At 53.1% G+C, this 25,564-nt stretch overlaps 9 protein-coding genes; 4 read left to right on the forward strand and 5 right to left on the reverse strand.

Annotated features, from left to right (window-relative positions):
• Positions 1 to 755: 755 nt before the first annotated feature.
• RCC_05716 (probable G protein alpha subunit GNA-3) lies at positions 756 to 2,079 on the forward strand (the record flags this gene model as incomplete). XM_023770982.1 has 6 exons in its annotated part: positions 756 to 882; positions 938 to 1,283; positions 1,335 to 1,463; positions 1,516 to 1,645; positions 1,692 to 1,930; positions 1,980 to 2,079. 6 exons carry the CDS (start codon positions 756 to 758, stop codon positions 2,077 to 2,079), a joined length of 1,071 nt encoding a protein of 356 aa, XP_023626750.1.
• A 1,398-nt stretch (positions 2,080 to 3,477) lies between these two features.
• RCC_05717 (uncharacterized protein) lies at positions 3,478 to 9,342 on the reverse strand (the record flags this gene model as incomplete). Its single annotated transcript, XM_023770983.1, has 1 exon — positions 3,478 to 9,342. The coding sequence occupies one exon, from the start codon at positions 9,340 to 9,342 to the stop codon at positions 3,478 to 3,480; it is 5,865 nt and encodes a 1,954-aa protein (XP_023626751.1).
• Positions 9,343 to 10,033: 691 nt separating this feature from the next.
• On the forward strand, positions 10,034 to 14,050 carry RCC_05718 (related to neomycin resistance protein NEO1; the record flags this gene model as incomplete). The annotated part of the gene is made up of 1 exon (XM_023770984.1): positions 10,034 to 14,050. One exon carries the CDS (start codon positions 10,034 to 10,036, stop codon positions 14,048 to 14,050), a length of 4,017 nt encoding a protein of 1,338 aa, XP_023626752.1.
• A 377-nt stretch (positions 14,051 to 14,427) lies between these two features.
• On the reverse strand, positions 14,428 to 15,326 carry RCC_05719 (related to uncharacterized integral membrane protein; the record flags this gene model as incomplete). XM_023770985.1 has 2 exons in its annotated part: positions 14,428 to 14,960; positions 15,017 to 15,326. The coding sequence occupies 2 exons, from the start codon at positions 15,324 to 15,326 to the stop codon at positions 14,428 to 14,430; spliced, it is 843 nt and encodes a 280-aa protein (XP_023626753.1).
• Positions 15,327 to 15,892: 566 nt separating this feature from the next.
• On the forward strand, positions 15,893 to 16,444 carry RCC_05720 (uncharacterized protein; the record flags this gene model as incomplete). The annotated part of the gene is made up of 1 exon (XM_023770986.1): positions 15,893 to 16,444. The coding sequence occupies one exon, from the start codon at positions 15,893 to 15,895 to the stop codon at positions 16,442 to 16,444; it is 552 nt and encodes a 183-aa protein (XP_023626754.1).
• A 470-nt stretch (positions 16,445 to 16,914) lies between these two features.
• RCC_05721 (related to ribose phosphate diphosphokinase Prs1) lies at positions 16,915 to 18,796 on the forward strand (the record flags this gene model as incomplete). XM_023770987.1 has 4 exons in its annotated part: positions 16,915 to 17,047; positions 17,124 to 17,175; positions 17,235 to 17,308; positions 17,373 to 18,796. 4 exons carry the CDS (start codon positions 16,915 to 16,917, stop codon positions 18,794 to 18,796), a joined length of 1,683 nt encoding a protein of 560 aa, XP_023626755.1.
• Positions 18,797 to 19,888: 1,092 nt separating this feature from the next.
• RCC_05722 (uncharacterized protein) lies at positions 19,889 to 21,616 on the reverse strand (the record flags this gene model as incomplete). Its single annotated transcript, XM_023770988.1, has 1 exon — positions 19,889 to 21,616. One exon carries the CDS (start codon positions 21,614 to 21,616, stop codon positions 19,889 to 19,891), a length of 1,728 nt encoding a protein of 575 aa, XP_023626756.1.
• A 482-nt stretch (positions 21,617 to 22,098) lies between these two features.
• On the reverse strand, positions 22,099 to 22,832 carry RCC_05723 (uncharacterized protein; the record flags this gene model as incomplete). XM_023770989.1 has 2 exons in its annotated part: positions 22,099 to 22,321; positions 22,387 to 22,832. 2 exons carry the CDS (start codon positions 22,830 to 22,832, stop codon positions 22,099 to 22,101), a joined length of 669 nt encoding a protein of 222 aa, XP_023626757.1.
• A 644-nt stretch (positions 22,833 to 23,476) lies between these two features.
• Positions 23,477 to 24,844, reverse strand: RCC_05724 (uncharacterized protein; the record flags this gene model as incomplete). The annotated part of the gene is made up of 1 exon (XM_023770990.1): positions 23,477 to 24,844. The coding sequence occupies one exon, from the start codon at positions 24,842 to 24,844 to the stop codon at positions 23,477 to 23,479; it is 1,368 nt and encodes a 455-aa protein (XP_023626758.1).
• Positions 24,845 to 25,564: the final 720 nt, after the last annotated feature.

Genomic DNA, 25,564 nt, shown 5'->3' on the forward strand with positions numbered 1-25,564 from the left:
TCTACTTGGGCGGTTGGGTTTATTCATTTATTCCAGTGCATAATTCCCACGACCAACTCGGCCTGGCACATGAGTCCGACGCGATCCCTTATGCGACGCCCGACTCCAGTCGTCCGTATGATCTCATGGTGAATGTGTGAGGAGCAACGGGAGAGAGAGAGAAAAAGAAAGAATGAAGAAAGGGAGAAAGACGGAGCATCTGATGATCATGGGAAGATGATTGTTGTGTCAATTGGATGGACCATTTAATTGTACGCTAGCTCCTTTGCGAGCTAGAACTAGTCGTCACCCAAGATCACTTGCTGCACTACTCCCGGCTTAACGGTCCCATCGCATTSGCATCTCCCTGTCCAGTGTCCACCGCATTCACGCCCTCACGGTCAGGTGTGATACTTACCACCTCGGGACTAACCGGACCCCCTGCCTCCGCCCACCGAACCACGACGATTGACCACACCGCCGCCGCCGCATGCACCCGTCTCCCAGGTCCCCGGGACGATAACAAAGCCACGCGCGGTGCAGCTGCATTCCGCACTACACTGTAGCGCAGGCCGCTGCCCGCCGCGCTTCCTCCACCTCACCTCACCTCACTCCACTCCTCTTGAATCGTTCGACTCGCCGTGCTACCATTGGACAACCTTCCAAAGACTCCATAACCGTGGCAGAGCCCACGAATTCGCGGCGGTTTGGGGTTCCCAGATCCATTGCCTGAGCCCGCTCCAGCGGCTGGGCGAGCCCGGCGCCGGCAGTTCGCCATGGGTGCCTGCATGAGCAGCGGCAACAATGAGGAGGGCGATCAGAAGAAGCGCAGTCAAATGATCGACCGCTCGCTAGAAGAGGACTCGAAGAAACTACGGCGAGAATGCAAGATATTGCTATTGGGTATGCTCCGTCAGTGAAGCTGGTATGTTCCTGCGAATGCTAATGTCCGGCAAAGGGTCGGGTGAGAGTGGGAAGTCGACAATCGTAAAGCAAATGAAGATCATACATCAGAACGGATATAGCGTGGACGAGCTCGTGCTATACCGGCATACCATCTACAAGAACCTGATAGACTGTGCAAAAGCTTTGGTGGGAGCCATGCGCCAATTCGAGATTGAAGTCGAGATCCCGACGAACAAGGAGCATTGCGAGTACATTATGGAGTACATTGTCGACCCCGATCCGCAACAAGCTCTGAATCCCAAGGTCGGCGTGGCTGTCGCAGCCATATGGAAGGATCCTTGCATACCCAAGATCTTTGACCATCAAAACGAGTTCTATCTGATGGACTCTGCACCATAGTACGTGGGCTGTGTGGAATGGCCTTGCTGATGGATACTGATTACCGACAGCTTTTTTGACGAGGCGCCTCGAATAGCTGCGGCGGATTATATTGCAACCGAATCCGATGTCCTGCGAGCGCGAACCAAAACGACCGGTATCTATGAGACCAGATTCCAAATGGGCCAGCTCAGCATACAGTGCGTGGATTATGCCGACGGTGAATCACGCAACCCGACTAACATCTCACAGTATGTTTGACGTGGGTGGCCAAAGAAGCGAACGCAAGAAATGGATTCACTGCTTTGAAAATGTGACTTCCATCATCTTTTGCGTGGCGCTCAGCGAGTATGACCAAGTACTGMTAGAAGAGAGCAGCCAAGTATGTGATCCGTGTCTCATCATTGTCAGATACTGACCATTCGCAGAACCGTATGATGGAATCACTGGTACTCTTCGATTCAGTCGTGAATTCGAGATGGTTCATGAGGACTTCAATCATCCTKTTTTTGAACAAGGTCGATTTATTCCGAGCGAAATTGGCCAAGTCACCTCTGGGTACTTATTTCCCGGACTACTCAGGAGGAAATGATGTGAACCGAGCAGCCAAGTATCTATTATGGAGGTTCAACCAGGTGAACCGCGCACATCTCAACCTTTATCCCCAGTAAGCTTCATCTTGCAATCCTCACAACACCCTGCTGACGGAATCATAGTCTCACACAAGCGACCGATACCTCCAACATCCGTCTCGTCTTTGCCGCCGTCAAGGAGACGATTTTACAAAATGCTTTGAAAGATTCAGGCATTTTATGAGATGCTTGGACCTCTCTCTATTCTCTCACTCTCTCACTCTCTCTGTTGAGCACACGACTTTGAGTTCACGAACAAACTTTGTATTCTGATTCTACGGCTGGCAAGCGAATGACGCACATGCATCTGGTGTTTTGACGCATCATTCACGACCTGGAGGAGGGAGCCCGTCATGTTTGGATACATGTTATTATTACTATGGGAAATGTCTTTGTAATCTTTCCTCCTAGAGAAGGAGAGAAAAAAGGACGAAAGGGGCGGGGAAAAAGCTGGTCTTTTAGCGTGGCGTCTACATGCTGCTCTTGGATGGATATCTCTCGCGAGCTCGGTCGGATTGGGGTGGTCCAAGGTTGTTGTTGAATGTGCGTGCTTTGTTGTCGTTGTTGTTGTTGCGACAAACGCAATCACGCACACACACACACACGAGATGATGGGGAATGTCAACGATATATGTTGCGCTTTCAAATCAAGCATAGCGTGTCTGTTTTGATTGCTCTTCTTGCTTGCTTGCGAGAGTTTTAATCGAAAGAGAGAGGGAGAGAGAGAGGAGAAGCATCATCATATTACTACCACCGAATATGGAAATGAAATCTAATAATTCTACGTTAATACTGCGTGCGTCTCTTTGCATGCCCCAAATCAACATTTTCTTTAGACAATAGTGGACGTTTCCGAGCATACATAGCGTTGTATTGTAATGCAAACACAGTGATGATGACCAACCTTGTTAGCACGGTTGTCAATCGGGCAAGATATGGAATGGAATACTGTACCTGTGAGGTAAACCTATATGTATGTATGTACCTTGCATCCTTGCCCCTTGACCTGCATGCATGCATATTTCCATCCATCGGGCCGCTCGCTAACGGGGAGGACAGAACACCCTCCGTCCTCCATTCCGATCATCCATCCATCTACATGGTCCTAATTTATACACATACATTTCCCATTCGTCTCCATCTCCAATTCATTGTACAAGACACGATGATGATGATGATGATGATGATGATTATAGAGCATTCTTCACGAAAAATAGAGTATCGTACGCATCTTCCTCATAAAGTCAAGCCAAAGAGCGTCTTACAATTCATTCCGGTTTTGGATGAAATATAATATAAGATATCTACAAAATACACCTCCAAACTTCCTCCTCCCTATCATCATCCATCTATCAATCCATACACAATACAGCAGCAGGATTTCGAGATTCCAAAAATCCTCACTCTCACTCTCACTCACTCATACAAACTTCCCCAAAAGAAAGGGGGAAAAAGAAAAAACCTATACAAATCCCTTTTCCCTCATCCATCAAGCAACGCCAATGCCAATTCAATCAAACGCCAATCCAATCCGCTTCCAGAAGGTATCAAATACCTCCCCCCTCACCCCTCAAACCTAACATCACTTGGCCATAACATCCACATACCTCCCCCCCTTCTTCTTCTTCACCGTCCCTCCAACTTTCCTCTGCCCCCCAGCAGGTGGCCCCAACAAATCATCCAAACTACTCGCATGACTCATTCCCGTGCCGGGTCTACTGATCGTCGCCCCACCAACACCGCCATTCATCAGTCCTCCAGGTGGCAAAGCCGAGATCGGGTTTGGCGGCATCCCACCGCCGCTGCCATCAGCAGCAGGAGTCCCCATCCTTGAAGGCGGTCCCGATACCAATCCACTACTGACATTCCTCGAAGGGGGCCCTCCCGCAACTCCACTACCAACTCGACTACCCGGAGGTCCACTAGGCCCCCTCATAGGAGGAGGAGGCGTGGCCTTACTAGCCGTAGCAGCTTCCGCACCTCCCTTTTTATTCACCCACTTCTTCAGATCCTCATCATAATAAAAGGAATTCTCCTCTCCCAACTTCGCTCGAATGGGTCCGTTGCCCTGCTGTCCCTGGGCGTTTGGATCTTTCTTGAACCATCCTCCAAACCACCCTTTCTTTTCCCCTCCGCCCCCGCCAAGAGATTGACTGCTGGAGTGCTTCTTGTCATCTCGGGCGGCGTCGGCCTCGGCTGCCTTGCGGAATGCGTCGTCGGCGGCTTTGTCGGCCGCGGCTTTTTTGAGAGCGGCGGCGCGGGCGGCGAGTTCGGTGGCGTCGTCTTCGTCATCGTCCAGGATGGATTTTTTGGGCTTGGGTTCTTCGGGAGAGTCTTCGGCGTCGGGGTTGTAGGGTTGGTAGGAAGGAGGTTCGTAGCCACCTCCTGATGTTGAGGGTGGTTCATAKCCCGAGGTTTCTGTGGAGGGTGGTTCGTAGCCGCCGGTATATGCTGCCGGGGGAGCATAACTTCCAGTATCAGCTGAAGGTGATCCGTATCCACTAGTGGTGGAAGGTGGTTCATATCCACCAGTAGCAGATGGCGGAGCGTATCCACCACCTTCAGCGTCATCCTCCCCTGACGCCTCAAAGCCATGAGGCTGAGACGGCGGTGGTCTCGCGAAAGCATCTTCYTCTTCATCCTCATCCTCCTCCTCCTCAGGTTGCTGTGGAGTAGCGACTTGCGGCTGATATCCGTACGGCGCCTGACTACCTTCAGCAGGCGACGTGACCTGCGGCTGATACCCGTACATGCCTGCACTCTCACCGCCCTGAAGCTGAGAAGGACCAGAATTGTTCGCCGCGAGTGCTGAATTTGGCTGGTAGCTGCCTTGAGGACTAGGTTGATAGCTCCCTTGACTCGGCTGATAGCTGCCCAGTGGACTTCCAAACTGCGCACTACCCCTCCTCGATTCAGCACTATACGCGCTGGCCGCCCTGTTCCCAGCCGGTCGACCCGGTACAGCGAGTGGCTGAGTGCCAGTAGAGGATGAAACAGGCGCGGGTGTGTAACTCCGCGAACCTCTGGTGGATGCAGGCCGAGAGTGGATTTCGGCAGGCCCTCCGAGACTTCCTGGTCCACCACCAGGCGCGTACTTACTTCCTCCAGAGATGCTCCCACCTGCCGAAGGCGCGTATTTASTCGGCGCCGATGTGYTGGGGATGAAAGTGGTGGGCTGCTGGAAATTGGAAGGTGTCGAGACACCGTGAATTGGGCCGGTGACTGGCATGCCAGTGCCCATCATGGGATTGTAGAGGTTGGTGCCACTTGCCGAGGGACTGAGGTTGATAGGTGAGTCTCCATTGACGCGTGCGAATGGCGAGCTGTCTTGTCCTCCGACACCAGCACCATTCGCGCCAACAGCATCAGCGCCATCATCGCCGCTCACGAATTTAGTGAACCAGCTTGCAGCGCCTGATGAGACCTTGTTCATGGCCTTTTTGCTGATCAACCCTTGCGCAGCATGCGGGCTTTGTGATAAGAAAGCGCTCAGATCTGCCACGGACTGAGTAAAGGTCGGGTGATAGTATTGGCTCGGCCGTGTAGTGGAGGTGTAGGCGGAGGTGATGTGGTCGCAATATGCTTGTGCCTTGCCCGTGAGGCCATGCGCGGCGAGTTCTTGAGCGTGGATGAGCTTAAAGGACTGCAGGTGCGGAATGTACGCCTGCGTTCCGCTCGGAGCCGAGAGAGAGGATCCCCATTCGTAGATCTCAGTCAAAAGAATGGAATCAATGTCATTGGCGAAATTTCCAACAGTATGGTCCGCGCCGAGAATAACAAAGCTGGCTTCCACATCATCCGCACCGGTGTGTTTGGCGAAATGGCGTGCAAAAAGGAAGCAGCTGTGTGCCGCCTCTGCTCTTCCGTACCCGCTCAAGAGCTTTCCAAGAGCAAGCATCGATTGTGTGTCATTGGGCGTGCGATTGCCAGTCACAAGACCCAGCGTCTCGCGCCATTGGTCCAGACCTTCAAGTGGATTACCCGTAGCAACACCGTCGGATTTTGATACCATCTGGAAGCCCGCGCGAGCAGATGGCGGGACGAGCTCATCCACACACTCCTCTGCATTGCCCGCAAAGACCTGATACAGCGCAGCAAGACTCCGGGCATCACTCCCGACGGTTTTGACTTGGGAGCGGACAAAGGACTGGATGATTTGCTTCCACACTTCAGGCCCCATTGTAGAAGCCAGCAGCATGGCATGACCCCACAACTTCTTCTCCTCGGCCAACCAAACAGCGCGTTCACGCTGGCCTTCAAGCAAAGCCTGGMGAATCTGCACGACCACTGCCCTATCAACTGGATCTGCCTCTACGCCGGATGGACCAATCGGGCTTTGCAAATCCATGACCTGAGCCATTTGGGTCAAGTTGGGGAGTAAGACGGCCCGTACTCCTTCCTCGATTTTTGGGCTACCCTCGAGTGTGCCGTCGTGATCGACAAAGATCTTTACAAGTTTCCAGAGGACTAGCTTCTCCTCGACACGCTTTTTGAGATCAGGATCCATATTGAAGTCCATTCGCACAGCCTCGGCTGATCGTTCCAGATCCTCGAGTTTGCCCGACATCCAGGCTAGAACGTCCTTCTTTCTTCCCTTTGCTTTCGAGGTGAGAGGCCCGGGGAACTTGGCATTTCGGTCGTCCATCGGAAGGAAGCTCGTGGCGTCTTGGATGGAAATGTCACCCGCCGTGCACTTAATGCTTGGGATGCYATGACCGGCGGCATAGAAAGGGGTCTGCTTTGGCAGACTGCTGATGATGGATCCGGAATTTCCCCATCTGAAGATTGGTTGGCCTTTCCATCTTTGAAGGGGATCGTGTGCTCGTTCATCGTTGGGCTCTACAAAAGGCAGATCCCGGCTGAACTGTCTTCGATGCGATAGGTGTATCTTGGGGGTCGCTTTTATTGATGTCGATCGCTCTGTGGCCGGCATTGAATACCTTGCCTGCTTCATGACGGTGGGAGGTGATTGAGTTTGTGGACGTGGCGGTGGACTAGCAAGATATGACGCGGGCGTGCGTGGTTCAACAGGAGAAAAGGTCATGCCAGCAGCGCGATCGGGCGACATGCTCATTGACGTCCGAGCTCCATTGGCCACGGGGGGCGAAGAGGGCAAAGATGGAGCATTCCGGTGAAGCTCATGAGGGAGAGGAGGGTGAGGCTTGTCGGTGTGGAATGCAAGCGGGCTACTGGTTCGCGGCGCAAACGCATGGCCTTGCTGCACACCAGGAGGGACATGTGTGGTGGCTGGTCCCACAGAGTACCTCTTCTGCGCGGCCCCCGGCGCCGGTGAATATCGTGAAGCGCCACCGGGAGGTCCTTGCGATGGCGGCGCAGGCGAGAATCGATTCTGATTTGTAGACGGTGTTGGCAGGCTAGGCGAGTATCGATGATTCTGCGATGGCACTGCCGGCGGCTGCATCTGATTCTGCGGTGCGGCCGTCGGCTGGTCCGGTAAGAGGGGCAGGCGATCTGGTTGTTGAAAGCCACCGTAGACAGGTTGCTGAGGCGGGGCATCCGGTCTTTGAGGAGGCGCGTCCGGTCTTTGAGGGGGCTGCATGGGCGGCGCCATGGGACCTCTTGACGGCAGCTGTTGTGGTRGCATTGATCCAGCCGGCTGCGGCGTGTATGCTCCCGATGGACGCGCACGCGGTTTGGGTGCGATTGGGAGATCCTCGAAGAAACCACTGTTCGACCTGGGAGTTGTCTTTGCAGGGACGGGAGTATTCGCGGATGGAACACCCGATGTTGGAGGGGCTGTGTCTACTGCAGGTTGAGAGATCATACTAGCAGTGCGTGGGGGAGGTGTTGGCGCGACCTGAGCCCCAGGGACCGGTGCTTGAGCTTGTCGTGGACGCTGACGAGGCTGCTTAACCACGTCCATTGGGAGGTCATATGGAGATTCGTAGCCACCCTTGGATTTGGAGGCGAAGCTTTGTGCGGACACGGCAGCGGGTCTTTGGGAAGTATCTGGCTGCGCTTGTTGGTTATGACCATACACGTCGAACAGGCCGGTGGATGGTGTTCCGCCCCCTCTCCCGATGGTCTGGCCCATGAGTTGATGATTTGGCACTGCGTAAGGATTTACTTGGGGTGAATTTTGCGTTGAAGACTGTGTGGGCACGTATGGATTCGTAGTCGTTCTTTGAGGCTGGGCAGGAGCTGGCGTCGAGGTCAATAATTCATCACCGTCGTCCAGGAGAAAGCCATCGTCGTCATCTCCAAAGATTGTAGAGGGATCGAGCTCATTTGATTCGTCCAGTAGCTCATCGTCGTCCAGGGCAGCTTGCCATATCGCAGCTAGATCCTCCTCCGGTCTGGCTCCTGGTGCGTCAACCGAGGACACATCTGGAAGGATCGCAGTGGAATCTCCTTTGCCCACTAAGTCTCCAAAGGCGTCTTCATCCACCGCATTCCCCCATGCATCGTCTGCCTGCTGTGGCTCTGGTCCTTGCTGTGCCYGTAAATCGCCAAATGCATCATCGTCCACTGCAGCTCCCCATGCATCATTCATGTCCTGTGGCTGTTGTTGGACCTCCGGGTGGACTTCTCGCGAGATTTCCACATCATCATCTGTAGCTTGTGGCTGGGCTTGTAACTGGCCGAACGCATCGTCTTCTCCCGCAGCACCCCAGCCATCGTCTGCAGACTGTACATCCCTCGAGGCCTCGACTTCTTCTGCAAGCCCTTCTTTAGCAACCTCCTGCGTTGCTGCAGCGGGCACATGATCCCCCAGTAGCTCTCCAAACGTTTTGTCATCCCCTATTGAAGGCCAGCCTTCACTCGTTGCGACATCCGGCTGTGCTTGTGGGCTGTCGTCGTCCTGTTCCGTGTCCTGGCGAGGCATTTCGGTGAAGTTTGTGGTGAAGCTCCGATCCAGAGGTGCCGGTGTGCTGTGAGATTTGGCAGGGGAGAGAGGGGCATCGAAATCGTCCAACATGGAATCATCTTCCTGCTGGGTGGAGTCCGTCTGCTCGACGGTCGGCAGAGCTTCTTCATCCRGCAGCAACGGGGCACTTGGGGCTTCACCCACGGCCTCGTCCATTTGCGACACCTCGCCTTGATAATCGTAGCCGTCGGCGTGTTGGTCGCCCGTCACGGGTGCCGAGTCTTCCTCTTCCTTATCAGGTGCCGTGTCCATTTCCGGTTCATGACTCTCCTCTTCTGCTACGAGCACATGGGCGAGAGGGGCAACATCCTCCGACGTGGTGATCAAGTCCGAGTCTCGCGTCGACCAATCATCCGGCCATTCATGTGCCGCCTCGGATTCCATGGCCGTTTGCGCCCACGACGCTCTCCGGCTCGAAGGTGCTTTCATGTCCATGTCCATGTCCGTGTTCCTGTCCCGGGGGATGGAATCCGTACTTTCATGATCTTCTTGCTGTGTCGGGGCATTCTCCTCGCCATCGGCATTTGGCCTGGCGGCGGGATGCCAATGTGAAGCCATCGTCGGTGGATGTGGCGTGGCTGGCGTGGCGAGGGGGCGGAAATGTAGTCGGTGGCTAGGTAGGTATCTATCTACTCGTCGCGTCAGCTCTCCCGTCCCTCGTACCTGCGACCAGCTGTCCTGTCCTGTCCCGTCCTCGGCTTGCATCCATCCATCCATCCTTGATGCGCGCATTAGTGGCGTACCTTGTGAAATCCTTCCAATCGATCCAAACAGGGCGGGGATTAAATAGAAGGGCGCATCATTAAGTATTTGCTAAGGTTACAATCATCAATCAACCCCGGACAATTATTGAACGGATAGGTGTTGGAAGCAGGGTCACGGAATTCTGTTGAAAGGAGGGCCGATCATGGATGACCGCGACGTGCCGACCTCGTGCAACTCGTGCTAGGATGGAACTAGAACTAGGATGGAAGTTCAGCGGATCAGCCGCTTTCTGTTGTCATTTCTAGGTTAGGTTAGGGATCTGTTGGTCTGCCACGTCTCTGCCACCTCATCTTATTAGATTCACCAAATAAATGTCCATCTAGGCAGGCAGGCAGCAACAAAGAACACCTAACGGCCTCTATACGAAACACATGCCCTGATGACTGACGGCCTCGTCGACCTGCTTTCACCAATTCGATCAATCATTTCCCCCAAGAACACCTTACCACCCTTCAACTGTTAATCCTTGGCCCCGACATGAGGTATGAGCAGTCCACATGGCTATCATGCACCCGCCGCTCAGAACGATCCCGTCGACGATGAGAACGAATCCGACTTGGATCTCGACTTGAACGAACTCGACCCACAATCCAATTCCACGGCGGGCGGGAGGAATGCTCCACGCAAGGCCAGTTCCGACTTTGGCGCCCGGATCCCGTTGAGAAATCTGCGATGGGGAGGGCGGAGGAGACGGCGGGAGGATGAAGAGGAAGATTTGCGGGCGTTGGTGGGCGACGAGGAGGATGAAGAGGCGAGGAAGCGGATCAGTGCTGCCAGCTCGGGAATGGAAGACCGACACGATGATGCCCCGCTGCTGCCTACACATCGGACGAGAGATGATGCTTGGGACGGCCTGAGGGATGGGCGGAAGCGGAGAAAAGGATTCTTGCAATATCTCCCCTTTACCAAACGACACACTTCCATCGCTCTGCCCTCACAGGAAGAGGAGGAGGAAGCCGAGGATGCGCATGATGAGACGGCAACGCGCATCATCAGCGTCGGGCAGAAACAACCCCAACGATTCCCGCCCAATGCCATCTCCAACGCCAAATACACCCCCTGGTCCTYCCTCCCCCGCACCCTCTACAATGAGTTCAAGCTGTTCCTCAACATGTACTTTTTGCTGGTCGCTCTCTCCCAGATCATCCCCGCATTGCGGATCGGATACCTCTCGACATATGTCGCTCCTCTGGCCTTTGTCCTGTGCATTACTCTGAGCAAGGAAGCCCTGGACGATGTCAACAGGCGAAAGCGAGACAACGAGGCCAATAGCGAACCCTACAAGGTGCTACGATGGGACGAAGGTGGGTTCAAGGGTGGAAGCAAGAAGAGGAAGATCAAGAAGATCATTTCGGAAAAGAAAAAGGGTAAGCGGAGAAGAGTCTCCGTGGATGACGACAGAGGAACGGTACCCCAGGACGACCAAGAGCATGATTTTGAACTCCCCTCGGCCAGCGTGGTCGAGATTTCGAAACCCTCTCGCCTGCTCAAGGTCGGAGATGTGATTGTGCTCACCAAGGATCAACGAGTGCCCGCAGATGTGGTCATTCTGAAGAGCTTCTCGCCCGACATGCTCAGACAGAGTGTCGATGAATCGAGAAGTAATTCGGATGCCGATCCCGATGCTGCGTTGATGGAAATGGGCGGGAATGCACACGAAAGGAACGAATTGGAGACGGTCGATGCACAGGAAAACCTACAGAATGGAACCACCACCTCGGACCCCAGTGGAGGCGGCGAGGCCTTTATACGGACTGATYAGCTGGATGGAGAGACGGATTGGAAGCTACGATTGGCCGTGCCTCTTGCACAAGACCTGCCAGCAAGTGAATATGTCAGGTTGAGGATTACGGCAGGCAAGCCAGACAAAAAGGTCAACGACTTTGTGGGGACCATCAGCCTGGGCCCGAAGACCAATAAATCTTATGATCCTCATAATACCACCCCAGAAACATCCGAAATGGGGTCTAGTCCCCTCACCATTGACAACACCGCATGGGCAAACACAGTCCTCGCCTCTTCCACCACAGTCCACGCGGTTGTGGTATACACGGGATCACAAACACGAGCAGCCTTGTCAACATCTCAGTCCAGATCAAAAACTGGCCTGCTGGAGTATGAAATCAACAATCTCACCAAAATCCTCTGCCTCCTGACAGCAGCGCTGAGTCTCATTCTCGTCGCTCTGGAAGGAGTCAAGACCACTGCCGATAAGCATCCTTGGTATGTGGCAGCGATGCGATTTGTGATTCTGTTCAGCACCATTGTCCCCATCTCTCTGCGGGTGAATTTGGACATGGGAAAGAGCATGTACGCCCATCTCATCCACCGCGACAAGGGCATTCCAGGGACGATTGTCAGGACCAGCACCATTCCCGAAGATCTCGGAAGGATAGAGTACCTGCTGAGTGACAAGACCGGGACATTGACGAGGAATGAGATGGAATTGAAAAAGGTGCACGTTGGCACGGTCAGCTATGGTGGCGATGCAATGGAGGAGGTCAGCAGTTATGTGAAGCAGGCCTTTGCCGCCTCGGTCGAAGTCGGATCCGTAACAACCCTGTTCACGCCATCTGATGGAATCAACTCTCTCAGCGGTACCACACGGACGAGGAGGGAGATTGGCCTGCGAGTGCGTGATCTGGTGCTTGCTCTTGCCCTCTGCCACAACGTCACTCCTACAGTGGAAGAGGACCAAGACGGCCAACCAACCATCTCCTACCAAGCCTCTTCCCCCGACGAGATTGCAATCGTGCAGTGGACGGCCAATGTGGGGCTGAGATTAGCCCATCGAGACCGGAAGAGCATATCATTACAATTCACCACGGATGAGCGTGTTGTCGTCAAGGTGGAGATTCTCAACGTCTTCCCCTTTACAAGCGACAGCAAGCGCATGGGGATCATAGTCCGCTTCATCCGCAACCCTCGCGCCGGCAAAGACGACTCTGGAGAGATTGTATTTTTCCAAAAAGGAGCAGACACCGTCATGACCTCGATTGTAGCCGCGAATGATTGGCTTGATGAAGAGACGGGGAACATGGCCCGTGAAGGTCTCCGCACTTTGGTCGTAGGCCGCAAACCTCTCAGCGCACAACAATACACCTCCTTCGCCACCGMCTACTCCCAAGCCGCCCTCTCCCTCTCCGGCCGCGACAACGCAATGGCCGCAGTAGTCAAGACCCACCTCGAAAGCTCCCTCGAGCTCCTCGGCGTGACCGGAGTCGAAGACAAACTCCAACCTCACGTCAAGCCCTCACTCGAACTCCTCCGAAACGCAGGAATCAAAATCTGGATGCTCACGGGGGATAAGGTCGAAACGGCGCGCTGCGTTGCCATCTCTTCCAAACTCGTCAGTCGAGGCCAACACATCCACACCATTTCCAATTTGAAAACCCGCGCGGCAGCTCTCGACGCGCTATCCCCCCTCCACTCCCAACCCAACGCCGCCCTCTTGATCGACGGGCAATCTCTAGCCCTCTACCTCTCCTCGCCCACGCATAGAGAATCCTTCATAACCATCGCCACCCGTCTCCCGGCAGTGATAGCCTGTCGATGCTCCCCAACCCAAAAAGCCGACGTGGCGGTCTTGATCCGCGCCTTCACGGGCAAGCGAATAGCATGTATCGGAGACGGCGGCAACGACGTATCCATGATCCAAGCCGCCGACGTGGGAGTCGGAATCGTAGGCAAAGAAGGTCGACAAGCCTCCCTCGCCGCAGATTTCAGCATCACGACTTTCTCCCACCTGACCAAACTACTCGTCTGGCACGGCCGCAACTCCTACAAACGCTCCGCCAAACTCGCCCAATTCGTCATCCATCGCGGATTGATCGTGAGCGTCTGCCAGACCGTCTTTAGCATCGCGTCGGACTTTGAGCCCGTGGCGCTTTATCGCGATTGGTTACTGGTGGGTTACGCCACGATTTACACCATGATGCCCGTCTTCTCCCTCGTCTTGGACCGCGATGTGGATGAAGGATTAGCGAATCTCTACCCGGAACTCTACAAGGAATTGATCGCGGGCAAGAGTCTAAGTTATAGGACTTTTTTCATCTGGGTCGCCATTTCGATTTATCAGGGAATTGTTATTCAGGGGGGAGCGGAATTGCTTGTTCCTGGATATCGTGATGTCTCTTCTGCGGGAAGTACGACTACAGGACAAGGAGAACCTGTGGATTATACACCCCTCACATCCATTGGATTCCAACGTATGGTGGCCGTGAGTTATACGGCGCTCATCACGAATGAAATCTGCATGGTGGCTACGGAAGTCACGACGTGGCATCCCGCCATGATCGCCTCGATTCTCGGCACCGTGGTGATTTATTTCGCCTCCATTCCTGCTTTGGGGGAGTATTTTGATTTGGCCTATGTGGTGAGTTTGGGATTTTGGTGGCGGTTCGCGGGCATTGTCGCGGCCAGTTTGGGGCCCGTGTATGTGGGCAAGGTGATTCGGAGGACGGTGAGGCCACCTAGTTATCGAAAGGTTAGAGGTGTGTAGGGGGTTGATTGTATGGAGTGTCAATCAATACATGTCAATCGATCGGCAAGTCAAATGATCCTTGATATCATGCTGGAGAAGAAAGAGCAGTCGCCATTCGTATACAACAATCCCATGCTCGCTAATCACTACACGATGGCACAGTACAAACATCACGTCTCCCGCTCGTTTTATCTCCATCGCTCCATATTCTCCGTAATCTCCAACTGTCTATCAAACTTGAATTCCACCGTGATATCCTCAACGTTTCACCACGGTCCTCCCCGCACGATTGTGCCGTCCCGCCCAAAGTCAACGATTAAATTTGCTTTTCCGTGGCCGTTGCAGCATGATGTCGTAACCATTTCCAGCTCCCACGAGGATGATGTCTCCATCATTTACTGAGCCTTCTTTGGCGCCTGCTGGGCATTGCCGACATATCTGTTCATGTCGGTCTGGTCATGCACCTGCTTCAAGACGGACTTGGCGGTCTCCCACGTCTGCTTGGCGACGGGAGGAATGTCCTGCCTGTTGGCCAAACCATCACCACGAGCGGCAATCTGCTTGATGGTTCCCTGGACAAAGGTGCTCTGGGAGATGCGGGCGCGGAGGAAGATGGTGTAGAGGKCGAGGATGATCCAGCTGCCCTTGACGAAGATGATGGCGGAACCGAGGACACGGAACCAGAGGACGAGCTCGAGGGCGGCGACAAGAGACATGCTGGCGTCATAATATTCCTTGACGAAGCGGCCAATGGTGTCGGCCAGACCCGAGGCGGCGGGCTTCTGTCCGGCGGGGGTGACGGGAGGAGGCTGGATGGTGGGGAGGAGGACGGAGCGGGTGTAGGTCAGGACGTGGAAGGTGCTGTAGATGGTGAAGGGAAGGAGGGCGAGGGGGTACTGCTTGGAGAAGAGCCAGACGAGGGCCATGGCTGGAATGCATGTCAGCGTTGTTGGGGTGGAATTGGAGGATTGGGGGAATACGCACCCAAATACTGAATATTCTCGTCCGCAATCATGGCCAGAGGGGTGGCAGGCTGCTTGCCGCTCTTAGCGCGGGCGCGGTAGCCCTTGAACACCACAATGCCATATGTGACGGCGGCAGCGACAAAGGCGGTGCGGTAGCTGAACTGCGCCCACTTGCTGTAATACTTGAACGTCAAGTAGCTCAAGCTGTAGCGGATGGTCGAGGCCAGGAGCGTGACATGGCCGACAAACCAGGCAAACTGCAGAGTCTGGGCCACTCCGAGCAGGCGCTCTTGCAAGCTCTGGCCGGGCGTCGTGGGCGGTGGGGCCATGCTGTTGTCGTGTCGTGTCTTGTCGGGTGTAGTGTGGTGTTGGTGGCCTGTTTTGTTGACTCTGCCGTGTCGATGATGGTGCGATGGATCAGTCGGAGGGTGGACTGGTGTGTAGGTATGTGGGAGGAGGGTGGAGGTGGAGGTGAAGCTGTGCTGATTGTGTTGGCAGGTGCAAGGATAATCAAGTTCAAGGTTGCGTGTCCCGTTCGTTCCATTCGACGTGAGATGGTCCCCAAAAACCGGGACCCCCAATGACGACACTTCCATCTTTTCACAAGGCAATCAATCATCTTCCATGCACACGTGCATCATGGTACGATCCACTTTTCACCTGAATGTATTTACACGCTCGAGCATGACCTATATCTCTCACACTCTCGGATGACAACAAGCTTGTGCATCCTCATCTGGCTTGCCTTGACATGGCGATGCGAGCACACGAAAGCTCTTGGAATTTGAGGGCGCCAAATCAATCGGCCACACATACATGTAGCCAGCCATATCATGTACAATGATGCATGTCCCAACATAGACCTAGATAGCAACGGACAAACAAGCCACAAACCATGTCAAAACCACACACACGATACGCCCAGGACGCAGATGCCGAACCACTCATTGCTTTAGCAAACAACGTCCAAACTGCCCTCACTGCATCTGGTAGCCTGCAACAAATCGGGCCCCTTTCACAAGCCGACATCCMACAAGCATGTGCCAACCGCCATTGTTTTGTCATTGAGGATCCTCGAAGTGAAGCAATCCTGGGATGTGCGTTTGTCAAACTTCTCTCCAACGACGCCGAGGTCTCCTACGAATTGGGACCTCGAGGTATGGTGACCATCTCTTCCTGCCCTCGACCATGGTTGTATCTTCATACGGTCATGTTACAGCCTTCTAGTCAAGGCCGTGGCATTGGAGCGCAGCTTGTTGATGATCTGGTGCGGGTATTGGAGGAGCAGCATGTCCAGATGGGCGGGACTATGCTGCTCAATTGCTGGGCTGGGAATGACAAGCTGAGAGTGTTCTATGCAAATGCCGGCTTCATCTTTCTGGCAGTGGTGTCCAAAAAGGACTATGAGATTGCCGTCTTTCACAAGCAGCTTACCAGGAGATGCTGAGCCTTGGAGTCTTGTACCAAGACCTTGTCTCTTAGTGATTCACAAGAGGTATCTCATGCGATGAGATTCATAGCCATGCCATAGCCAWAGCGATATGTATGTATGTACTGTAGAATAGCTTCCTCGACGCACTCGAACTCGATGCAATATCCACAATCCTACCATCTTCACCTCACCCCTCATTATATCAAAGTGGACCTGCATGTGCCTGGTCCGCATGTGGAAAGCGGGCACGAGCCACTCGTTTGAAAGTCAAAATGACGTTTTTTTGGTGTGATTATTCTTCAAGCCAGCTCCGAGCTTCTCTGCACTTCACAATCAATCAATGTGACCGACTACCGAAGGATGCATTTCCACAGCTCCACCAGCACCACCACCCCCGCCCCACTTATCCTTGCATAAGGCAGCCGCCGCCGTGTGTATTGCCGACCTCACCCTACGACCACGACCACGAGCATCCTCCCGCCAACATGCGCGGCTGTCAAATCTTCAGCGGATCGAGTCATCCATGGCTCGTCGACAGCGTTTGCGACCGTCTCGGGCAGAAGCCCGCCCTGGTGGATTTGAAGAAGTTTGCGAATGGAGAGACGTCGGTGGAGATCAGTATGCCGCTGCTGCATCATGGCCACATGATCTTCTTGATGGGGTGATTGAAGCTGACATCTTCCTTCCTGTCCAGAGACGTCGGTGCGCGACCAGGACGTCTTCATCGTGCAGAGTGGCAGTGAGCAGTACGTTCCCCCTGCTCGACATGTACCACCAGCACAGCAATGCTGACCGCTGCCGACAGAATCAATGATAATGTCATGGAGATGCTCATCATGATCAATGCCTGCAAAGGTGGCTCTGCCCGCTCCATTACTGGTGCGTCGACCTCCGATGTTGAATGGAAAGGATACACGCGCTGATGCATCTATTCTCTTCCCAGCCGTCATGCCCTACTTCCCCTACTCGCGTCAGAGCAAGAAAAAGGCCCATCGAGGTGCCATTGTTGCTCGCCTGATTGCCAATCTCATGAAGATCTCCGGCGTGGATCATGTCGTGACCATCGATCTCCACGCAACCCAAATGCAGGGCTTCTTCAAGTGTCCCATCGACAACCTCACCGCCGRACCCCTCCTCACCCGCTGGGTTCGACAAAACATCAAGCATTGGGAAGACAGCGTGGTCGTGAGCAAGAACCCTGGTGGAACGAAGCGAGCCACGAGTTTGGCAGACAAGCTCAACCTCAGCTTTGGCATTGTCACGACGGATCAGCGGAAGCCCAAGTATCCTCCCAGCATGTTCAACTCGGTGGTGCTGGAAGGACTGAGCATCSACCACACCATCGAGACGACCCTCGAGGAGACGGATGACGAGAACCGACATCATCCCCGGGACACGACCGATCCCAAACCACACGACTGGGCACACCCTGCTCGAGGTCAGAACCACCACACGAACGGAAACGGTCGATTTACTCCCCACAACTTGCCCAACAGGCACCGTGGCATCACCTCCAACCCAGCGCCTGCTGTTCGGAGAAGTCACACCAATGGTGATGTTGCGCCCAGTCCGCTGGCACAAGCCACTCGACCCCCATCCGCGAATGGAGAGCCGAGCAGTACGGGCATCCTTCGAGCTGCCACCTCCACAAACCCTCACCACATCGAGTCGGACGGCTACGAGGAACCAGAGGATCCCGACAACGATTCAGATGAGGCTCCAAGAGATGTCATCACAGGTCGTCTCATTCACGGTCACATTGTCGATGATGATGATGCACCTTCCCCAACCGCCTCACAATACTCCACCGCACACCCTCAACGCGCAGATCGGAAGGTGTCAAGCGATGATGAAGAGCCACCAGAGCACATGCTTCAATCCTTCAACTCCATGGCATCTTCACAGTGGGGCAATGGAAATGGAAACCACGAAGGCGGCTTGGGCGGTACCATGGACGCGAGTCATTCCGACGAAGAGGAAGAAGAAAACTTCCACAACCCCGAGATTGAAACCCGCGTCACCCTGGTGGGAAATGTCCGCGACAAACCCGTCATCATCGTCGACGACATGATTGACAAGGCCGGCTCCTGGATCGCGGCCGCAGAGACAGCGGTGAAGCGCGGTGGCGCAACAAAGGTGTATTGCATGGCCACCCATGGTCTCTTCGGCGGCGACAGTCTCCAGCAATTGGATGAATGTGACGAAATCGAGGCGGTCATCGTCACCAATTCCTTCCCCATTTCCGATGAGAAGCGTCGCTCCACGAGGAAATTGATTGTTTTGGATGTCAGCAACTTGCTCTCCGAGGCCATTCGACGCAATCATCATGGTGAAAGCATCAGCGGTCTCTATTATTTGATGGATTGAGTTGGCAATACAACTACATCTTCGGATTGGCGTTTACGGATGGGATAGATGCTGGTATGGGGGTGGTGGTTATATCCTGTGGAGTTGTCCTATGCTGGAGATGGTTATTCAAGGCGCAAGCGAGCGATCGAGAAACTAAGCAAGCGAGTAAGCGAATGAGCAAGTAAGTAGGTAAGCGAGCGAGCAAATATGCAAGCGAGCAGGCAAGCAAGTAAGCGAGCGGGAGTTTGTTGTAAGTCTTGCTTTGGAACGTCGATTGTCCCTGTAAGCTCAAAAAATCAAGTCCCAACAAAATACCTACCTTCGCGCTYCCTCCTCTCACACATCTTCTTCTTCTTCTTCTTCATCATCATCATCATCATCATCTGTTTGAACACCCCATCTCAGTAGAAATATCACGACGCCAAGTTACTTTGTCTAGATGGACATCATACACCCCAAGAACCATCGGCGGAACATACAGGCATGTTCTACAAAACCAATGACAGAAAGAAGATAAAATAGGGGTATTCTCATACAACCTCTTGCTTAGCGCTTCTCAGGCGAGATATATCTCCATCCATCAGCTGCTACCTTAAGGTTCCATCCATCCATCGATAATAAGGGGAGAGGGAGAGGGAGAGTCAAGGCCCTTCATATAAGAGCTCGCATGTTCATTCCCTCACAGTATTCAAAAGACTTCACCTTGTGATCGATCACTGCTGGAGAAATGCATCGAAATGATCCAACATTTCTATTTTCCAAGTGTATTCTGCTCTCAAACGAAAAATTGAACAGATAATTCTTTCCCTCTTACAATGGAATCTCAACTGCTCTCTCCTTAGTTTGTCGACAGTAAGGTAGCTCACGCAATTGGATTTTCATCGCTCTTGATTGGATTTGTTTTCATTGCTACTACTACTACTACTTCAGCCCGAGATCAAGGACAAACACCAAGATGGTAGTATTTCGCCATGCACATAGTCAATAGAAAGGAACAACACCCACGTAGACACAAGCTTTCTTCCACTGCATGGGCCTAGATGAATCACTACATTCATCCTTTTGTAGTCCCACACGTCATCTTCCATCTCAATTCTCAATGCTACAAAACTACACTTCACACTCTCCCAAAGTGAGCACAGCCTGCAGCTCATTCCCAAGTACGGAGCCATAAGGTCCACCATAATTCTTCTCATGGACCGTAAAAGCCCCCTCGAAACCGATGCCGAGGAACCCGACTTTGTCGAAGGTATGCAACGACCCATCTCCAGCATTGACGGCATTGTAAACCCCACACGACAACGTTGCGCCGCTGACTCCGGACCATTTACACGTATAAGGCCTGCTGTTGGGATCCGCTAGGTTCGATGCCACGACAACATCAATCCGGGCATGTGCATTGGGGTTGTTGTAATCCTGTGAGTTCAGGGACTGTGCCATGGCGACCAGCCCACTTGCGGTGTAGAGGTATCCAGTGATGGGATCAATTCTCCAGAGCTGTCCATTCACGTTCGCGCCGCGAACAAAGTTTAAACCGAATGGGGAAAAAAACCCCGGACCAGGCGCAACGTTCCGATCATAGAAGCCACATGTCCTGTTGATCCCGAAACTTCTACTGGAGGCTGAGAGAGCACGGATATAGAACGACGGTTGCTGGACGACAGCTATTGTGACTGTCGAGGGCGGCGGTATGAAGGTCTGTGTGATTGTAATGGCGGACAGACTTGTCGTTTGACGCTCCAATGTTGCGGTCGCTGTGATTCTGTTGGGAGTCAAAGTCTGTACTGGGAGTGTCGATATGTAAGTCTCTGTGACTGGTGGAGGCGTCACCAGCAGTGTGGTGGTAACCGTCGGAGGTTGTAGCGTTGTGGTTATGAAATCAGTTACCGCAAACGGCGTATATGTCTCTCTAGGGAGCGTGAGGGGATATGACACCGATGTGATCTCCGTGGCAGTAAGCTGAACAGTGCTGGCAAACGGTGTGAGCGTCTCGATTGGAAGGGTTGAAAGCAATGTCTCTGTGACCGCAGGAGGTGTCACGAGGATGATGGTCGTTGAGGTAATTGCCTCGAGTGTCGTGGTTAATAGACTGATCAACGCAGAGGGTGTGAATGTTTCCGTGATTGAGTACGGGACCAACTCAGTTGTCGTGGCAGTCGTAATTTCTACGACCAAAGAAGGCTGGTTAATTGTTGTAGTAAGCAAAATGGTGGTCAGCTCCGTAGTTGTGGAAGTGCTGGCATTGAGAAGCTGGGTGGATATGGCGGTATATGTCACTTGCGAAGTTGTAGTAGCCGTTGCCGTCTCGATGATTAACGACGGTGGTTGGCTCAAGGTTGTAGTGAGCTGCAAAGTCGTTGTTTCCGTGGTTGTAGAAGTGCTTGCGTTGGCGAACAACATGGAGAGCAAGGTCTCGGTGGCAAAGGCCGTCGATGTTAATGTAACTGTAACTATCGGTTGACTGATTATCGTTGTAAGCTGGAGAGTTGTGACCTCTGTGGTAGTACTTGTGCTTGCGATTGGAATCGACGTGGAGAGCAAAGTCTCGGTCATAATTTCTGTGGAGGTCGTTGTGAGCTGAAGAGTCGTGGTTTCTGTCCTTGTAGATGCGCCTGCAGTTGGAACTTGCAACGATGGTGTCTGAGTGACGAAAGCCGTTGAGGTGGCAGTCAAAGTCTCATATACCAACGAAGGCTGCTGACTGAGGGTTGTAGTCCTTTCCACGGTTACGACCTGAGTCGTAGTCGAGGTTTGTGCGGTTGCTGGAAGTAGAGACAGGGAAAGCATCGTCTCGGTTATGAACGCCGTGGAAGTCGAYGTGATCGTCCTCACCGACATTGGCTGACTGAGTGTTGACGTGGCAGTAGACAGTGCCGTGACTGTTACTATGGAAGGGCGATCTTGTGTCAAGGTGACGTTTACAGTGGTGATGCTCAGGACCGTTGCTATACATCTGATCAGCATGCAATCGTGTTCAGCGTGGGTAGGATAGTAGCTTACTCGTGGTCGTCAGAAGTGCGGTAGAGAACAGGCTGACATACTGCGTGTCTGGTATTTCAACCGTGGACGTCGCCGTAGACCAGAGAACAGTAGTCGCAGTGGCAGCCTCTTGAGTCTGCGTAACAGGAAGCCTCGTCTGAGTGATGTATTATTCGGTGATGGTCCTGGTGGCTTGGCCACTCTGCGAGTTGGCAGCTATAGCAATATATCATCGAGAGCAATGAAGGCAGCTGCTTCACAAGAGACAATGTATGTTGCTGTGACATCCGGGTTTGTAGCAATTGCATCGTATTGATGCGCGTAGAGTGCGTAGGTTGAAGTCACAGGCCGAGCTGGACTGCAGTCATTGTCCGCGCATATCGTGATTGTACATTCCGGTGCAGTGTTCCCATTTTGAGCACTGGAAGCGTAGGCGCTGAGTGTATACGATGTACCCTACCCGCAGATGCGGGAAACGGCTGGGTGACATTGTAGGATTGTGGTTGATTGGCTTGTCGTTTGAAAGCTCTCGTGGCTCCTTCTCCTCCACTGAATGTGATCAAACTAGGAAGTATCAGCGATCTTGAAAGCTGATCACATTACTTCAGTGCTGCCAGGTGTGTACTCACAGATAGTTATCACCACTGTTGGGCAGTAACGGTCCCGCACTGACTACATCGGCGCTGACCTGTGGCCCCGAAGATGCTGTCTCGTAGTTTGGAGAGCCGGCATCAAAATCGATGGTCTGATTCGTAATGGGCAAGCTCGATGCGGCTGGTTGCAAGATGGTGATTGTAGACGCTGGAAGCGAAGAAGTGATGGTCTGATTGGCCCCGTCGGAGAAAACTGTCACAGTCGAGATGGATGTTGAGGTAAGAGTGACAGTATTGCTACAGCTCGAAGGAGAGGCTGATCCAAGATCCGTGACCATGTACGTGGACGATGCCGACGTGTAGACAAACACACTCCGCTTCAAGCACGACTGAGTAGGATCTGCTATCGAAGGGTTATAGCCCCCCGTAAGAGACTGCGCGTTACTGATGCTTAGCAGCAGTCCAAGTAATAGGAGGAGCATCGCGTGGAGAGCTGCTGTGAGAGTCGGAGTAAGGGGCGCGAGGAAAGAGAGTGTTTGCGGTCCGAACGATATAAGCGTGCAAAGGAAGTCGTGCACCAACTCATCTACTCTCGCGCATACCTGCCTCAGAACACCACATCAGACACCTGCAAATCTCACGTCGTTTCCGATTCACAGGTAGCGACGTTCGTGCATGGTCGTGCCACAGAATCCATATCTGCCAAGCAATACGATCATGTACAGGAATGTTCCTCTATGTATGTCTGGCCGGCTTCAATAGCAAACCTGTTTCGCGTAAGCACACATTCCCCCCCATTGGGCAAGATCCCAACTCAAGAAGCAGACAGAGCATGCCCGTTGCTTCGGAAAGGCGGAACATGACAGAGGTGGAAAGTTCTCGCCAGCCTGGCATGACAAGGTACGGCCGCCGGCGACTCTAGTAACCCTTTCGTGTCGCGGTGGGAAAGCGGGTGTCTTCTACACATGACAACGCAAGAGAGGTCCGTCGACAAGTCCGACCTGCGTTGTGGTTGCATTCCTTCCCACGTGTGAGCCGACTTCCCCAACGCAAGGGCCGCTTGGATCAGGAGTCTAGACTGGTCCGTGCGACAGGCATCTTCAGCATACCAAATCCCTCGACGAAATCAAGCCCAACTCTCCTCTCCCGTACACTTCTTCATATCATCCGCCCACTGCTTCGTCTTGGCCAACAACCACCTCGACTGCATCCCCTGAGCTGGCTCCCCCATTTTAGGCACATCCGAGAAATAACACCTCCCCTGCTTATACATWTACTGCACACACTTCTTCCTCTGCACACAAGTATCCATACACTCCTCCACACTCCCCTTTTCAATTCCAAAGTCCATAATCCCACCGCTGAAATTATCCCAGTCCTCCACTTTTCCACCCCTCGCCTTCAATCTCGGGAGGATGTATTCTTTGAAAACATCACTATGCCTCATAATCTCTCCTTTGGGATGCATTTCAATCCAGATCTGCTCGAATTTCCACAACTCGATAATCTCCCCCGTATTCAATCCTTCATGAAATACCGTCGGATAGCACCACAATCTCTCGAAAAAGACCTGCTCCGAATAATCAATCTTCGCGGGTTTCCAAGGATGAAACATGGGCCAACTCTTGGTCATTTGCAAACTCTTTGTCCGACTCCGCGCTTTCTCCACAATCTGCCTCAGGAGGGAATGTCCCGTCGCCCTCTCATTCGTAAGTTGTTCATACGCCACTTTCTTCGCAGTGTATTCCGCGGAAACGGCCTCGATCGCGGGATGGGAAAGGACGAAAGAGCCGCTGTCGAGGAGCATGGAAGCTTCGGCTTGTGTGCCTTGGATGTTGAGGAAGTAGGGTTCGGTGGGATCCAACTCGTTCAGCCAGAGGAGGAGATTGGACTGGAAGAAATGAGATTTCATGTCAATGAAGACGAACCATTTCTTCTTATCCGCCCCGGAGCCGTATTTCTGAAAGGAAGAATGGATTATGGGCAACATCTTCCATTTATCCAAACTCCGGGAAGTTTTGTCCGCGCTCCACATTTCCTCATCGGCGAGGGCATCGGGACCGCTTTTTTGCAATCTACGATATAAATCAAAGTCGGGGTGGGTGGATTTGATCTTCGGGCTGACATTCTCAAGTGCGTCGAGGATGGGTTGTCCGGAGTGAGTTTCGGTGTGGTCGGAGTAGATGAGGAAGTTTGGGTAGCATTTTAATGTCGAGGCGAGGAGTTGGGGGAGTTTTGCATCGAGTTCTGCGGCCGAGGTTTTGAGGATTATGACGAGGTCTGAAGCTCCGGGGAGGGAGAGACAGGGGAGAGGTTTGGGTTTTGGGGGTGGTGGTGGCTCTACAGGGAGGGGGATGGTGGTTTCAGCTATTGGGAGTGGAGGGGCGGCTTTGTGGCGGATGGTGTAGAGGTAGTAGGATATTGTGAGGGTGAAGGTTAAAAGAAGGAGGGTTCGGAATGGTCGGCCCCTGGGTAGGGACACTTTCCAGAGCATGGAGACGGAGATTGATGAAGAATTATTGTATAGAAATGAAATGGAGGTGACATCGCGACGAATTCAAGGGAGACGTGTAGTGGTGACTTTTGGGGAAGCCGGCCGAGGCTGCTCCACAATTTGATGATGTGCAGGAGAGCGCTTGACTTGTTGCGGTTTAGGGTTGGCCCTGTACCATGGATGTAGGAGTGTTGTGGAGAATTGGATGTTAATAATATTATAAGTCGTGGTATGAACGATCTGGATGCTATTAGACTTGTTCTTGATGTCGTTTGTTGAGGTTGACGTTGACTCCTTTGCAAAACGTCAAGGTTGGTCTGTCCGGGCCGGGTTGTCCATATTGTTTAGTACTGCTGGTTTGTACATTAGCAAGGCAAGATGAATGGCCGGACTTGTTTCCAGAAACACGTCCTTCGACTGAAAGCTAATTCCTCGCCGCAACATAATGAAATGCGAGAAACAAGAYGATGATGAGGCGGAAGAAAAAGACACAGCCTGGTGTCGTGAAGTATAGAATCACCGGAATGAAGTCCGGTATGGTAAGCACTACCACGAGACGATGYCCAATCCATGCCATGCCGGAAATGTACCGCACAGTTGTAAAGATTCTCAAAAGAACCTTCTCTCTTGCTTTCAAATTCTCCTCGTCTGTATTCCTCACCCAAGCACATTCACCTGTCTGGAATTTTATGAGTGAATGGAAAAGATATCGCCCCTTAA

This window comes from Ramularia collo-cygni (genome assembly GCF_900074925.1).
Source record: "Ramularia collo-cygni strain URUG2 genome assembly, contig: RCC_scaffold08, whole genome shotgun sequence".
Classification (NCBI taxonomy): Eukaryota; Fungi; Ascomycota; class Dothideomycetes; order Mycosphaerellales; family Mycosphaerellaceae; genus Ramularia; species Ramularia collo-cygni.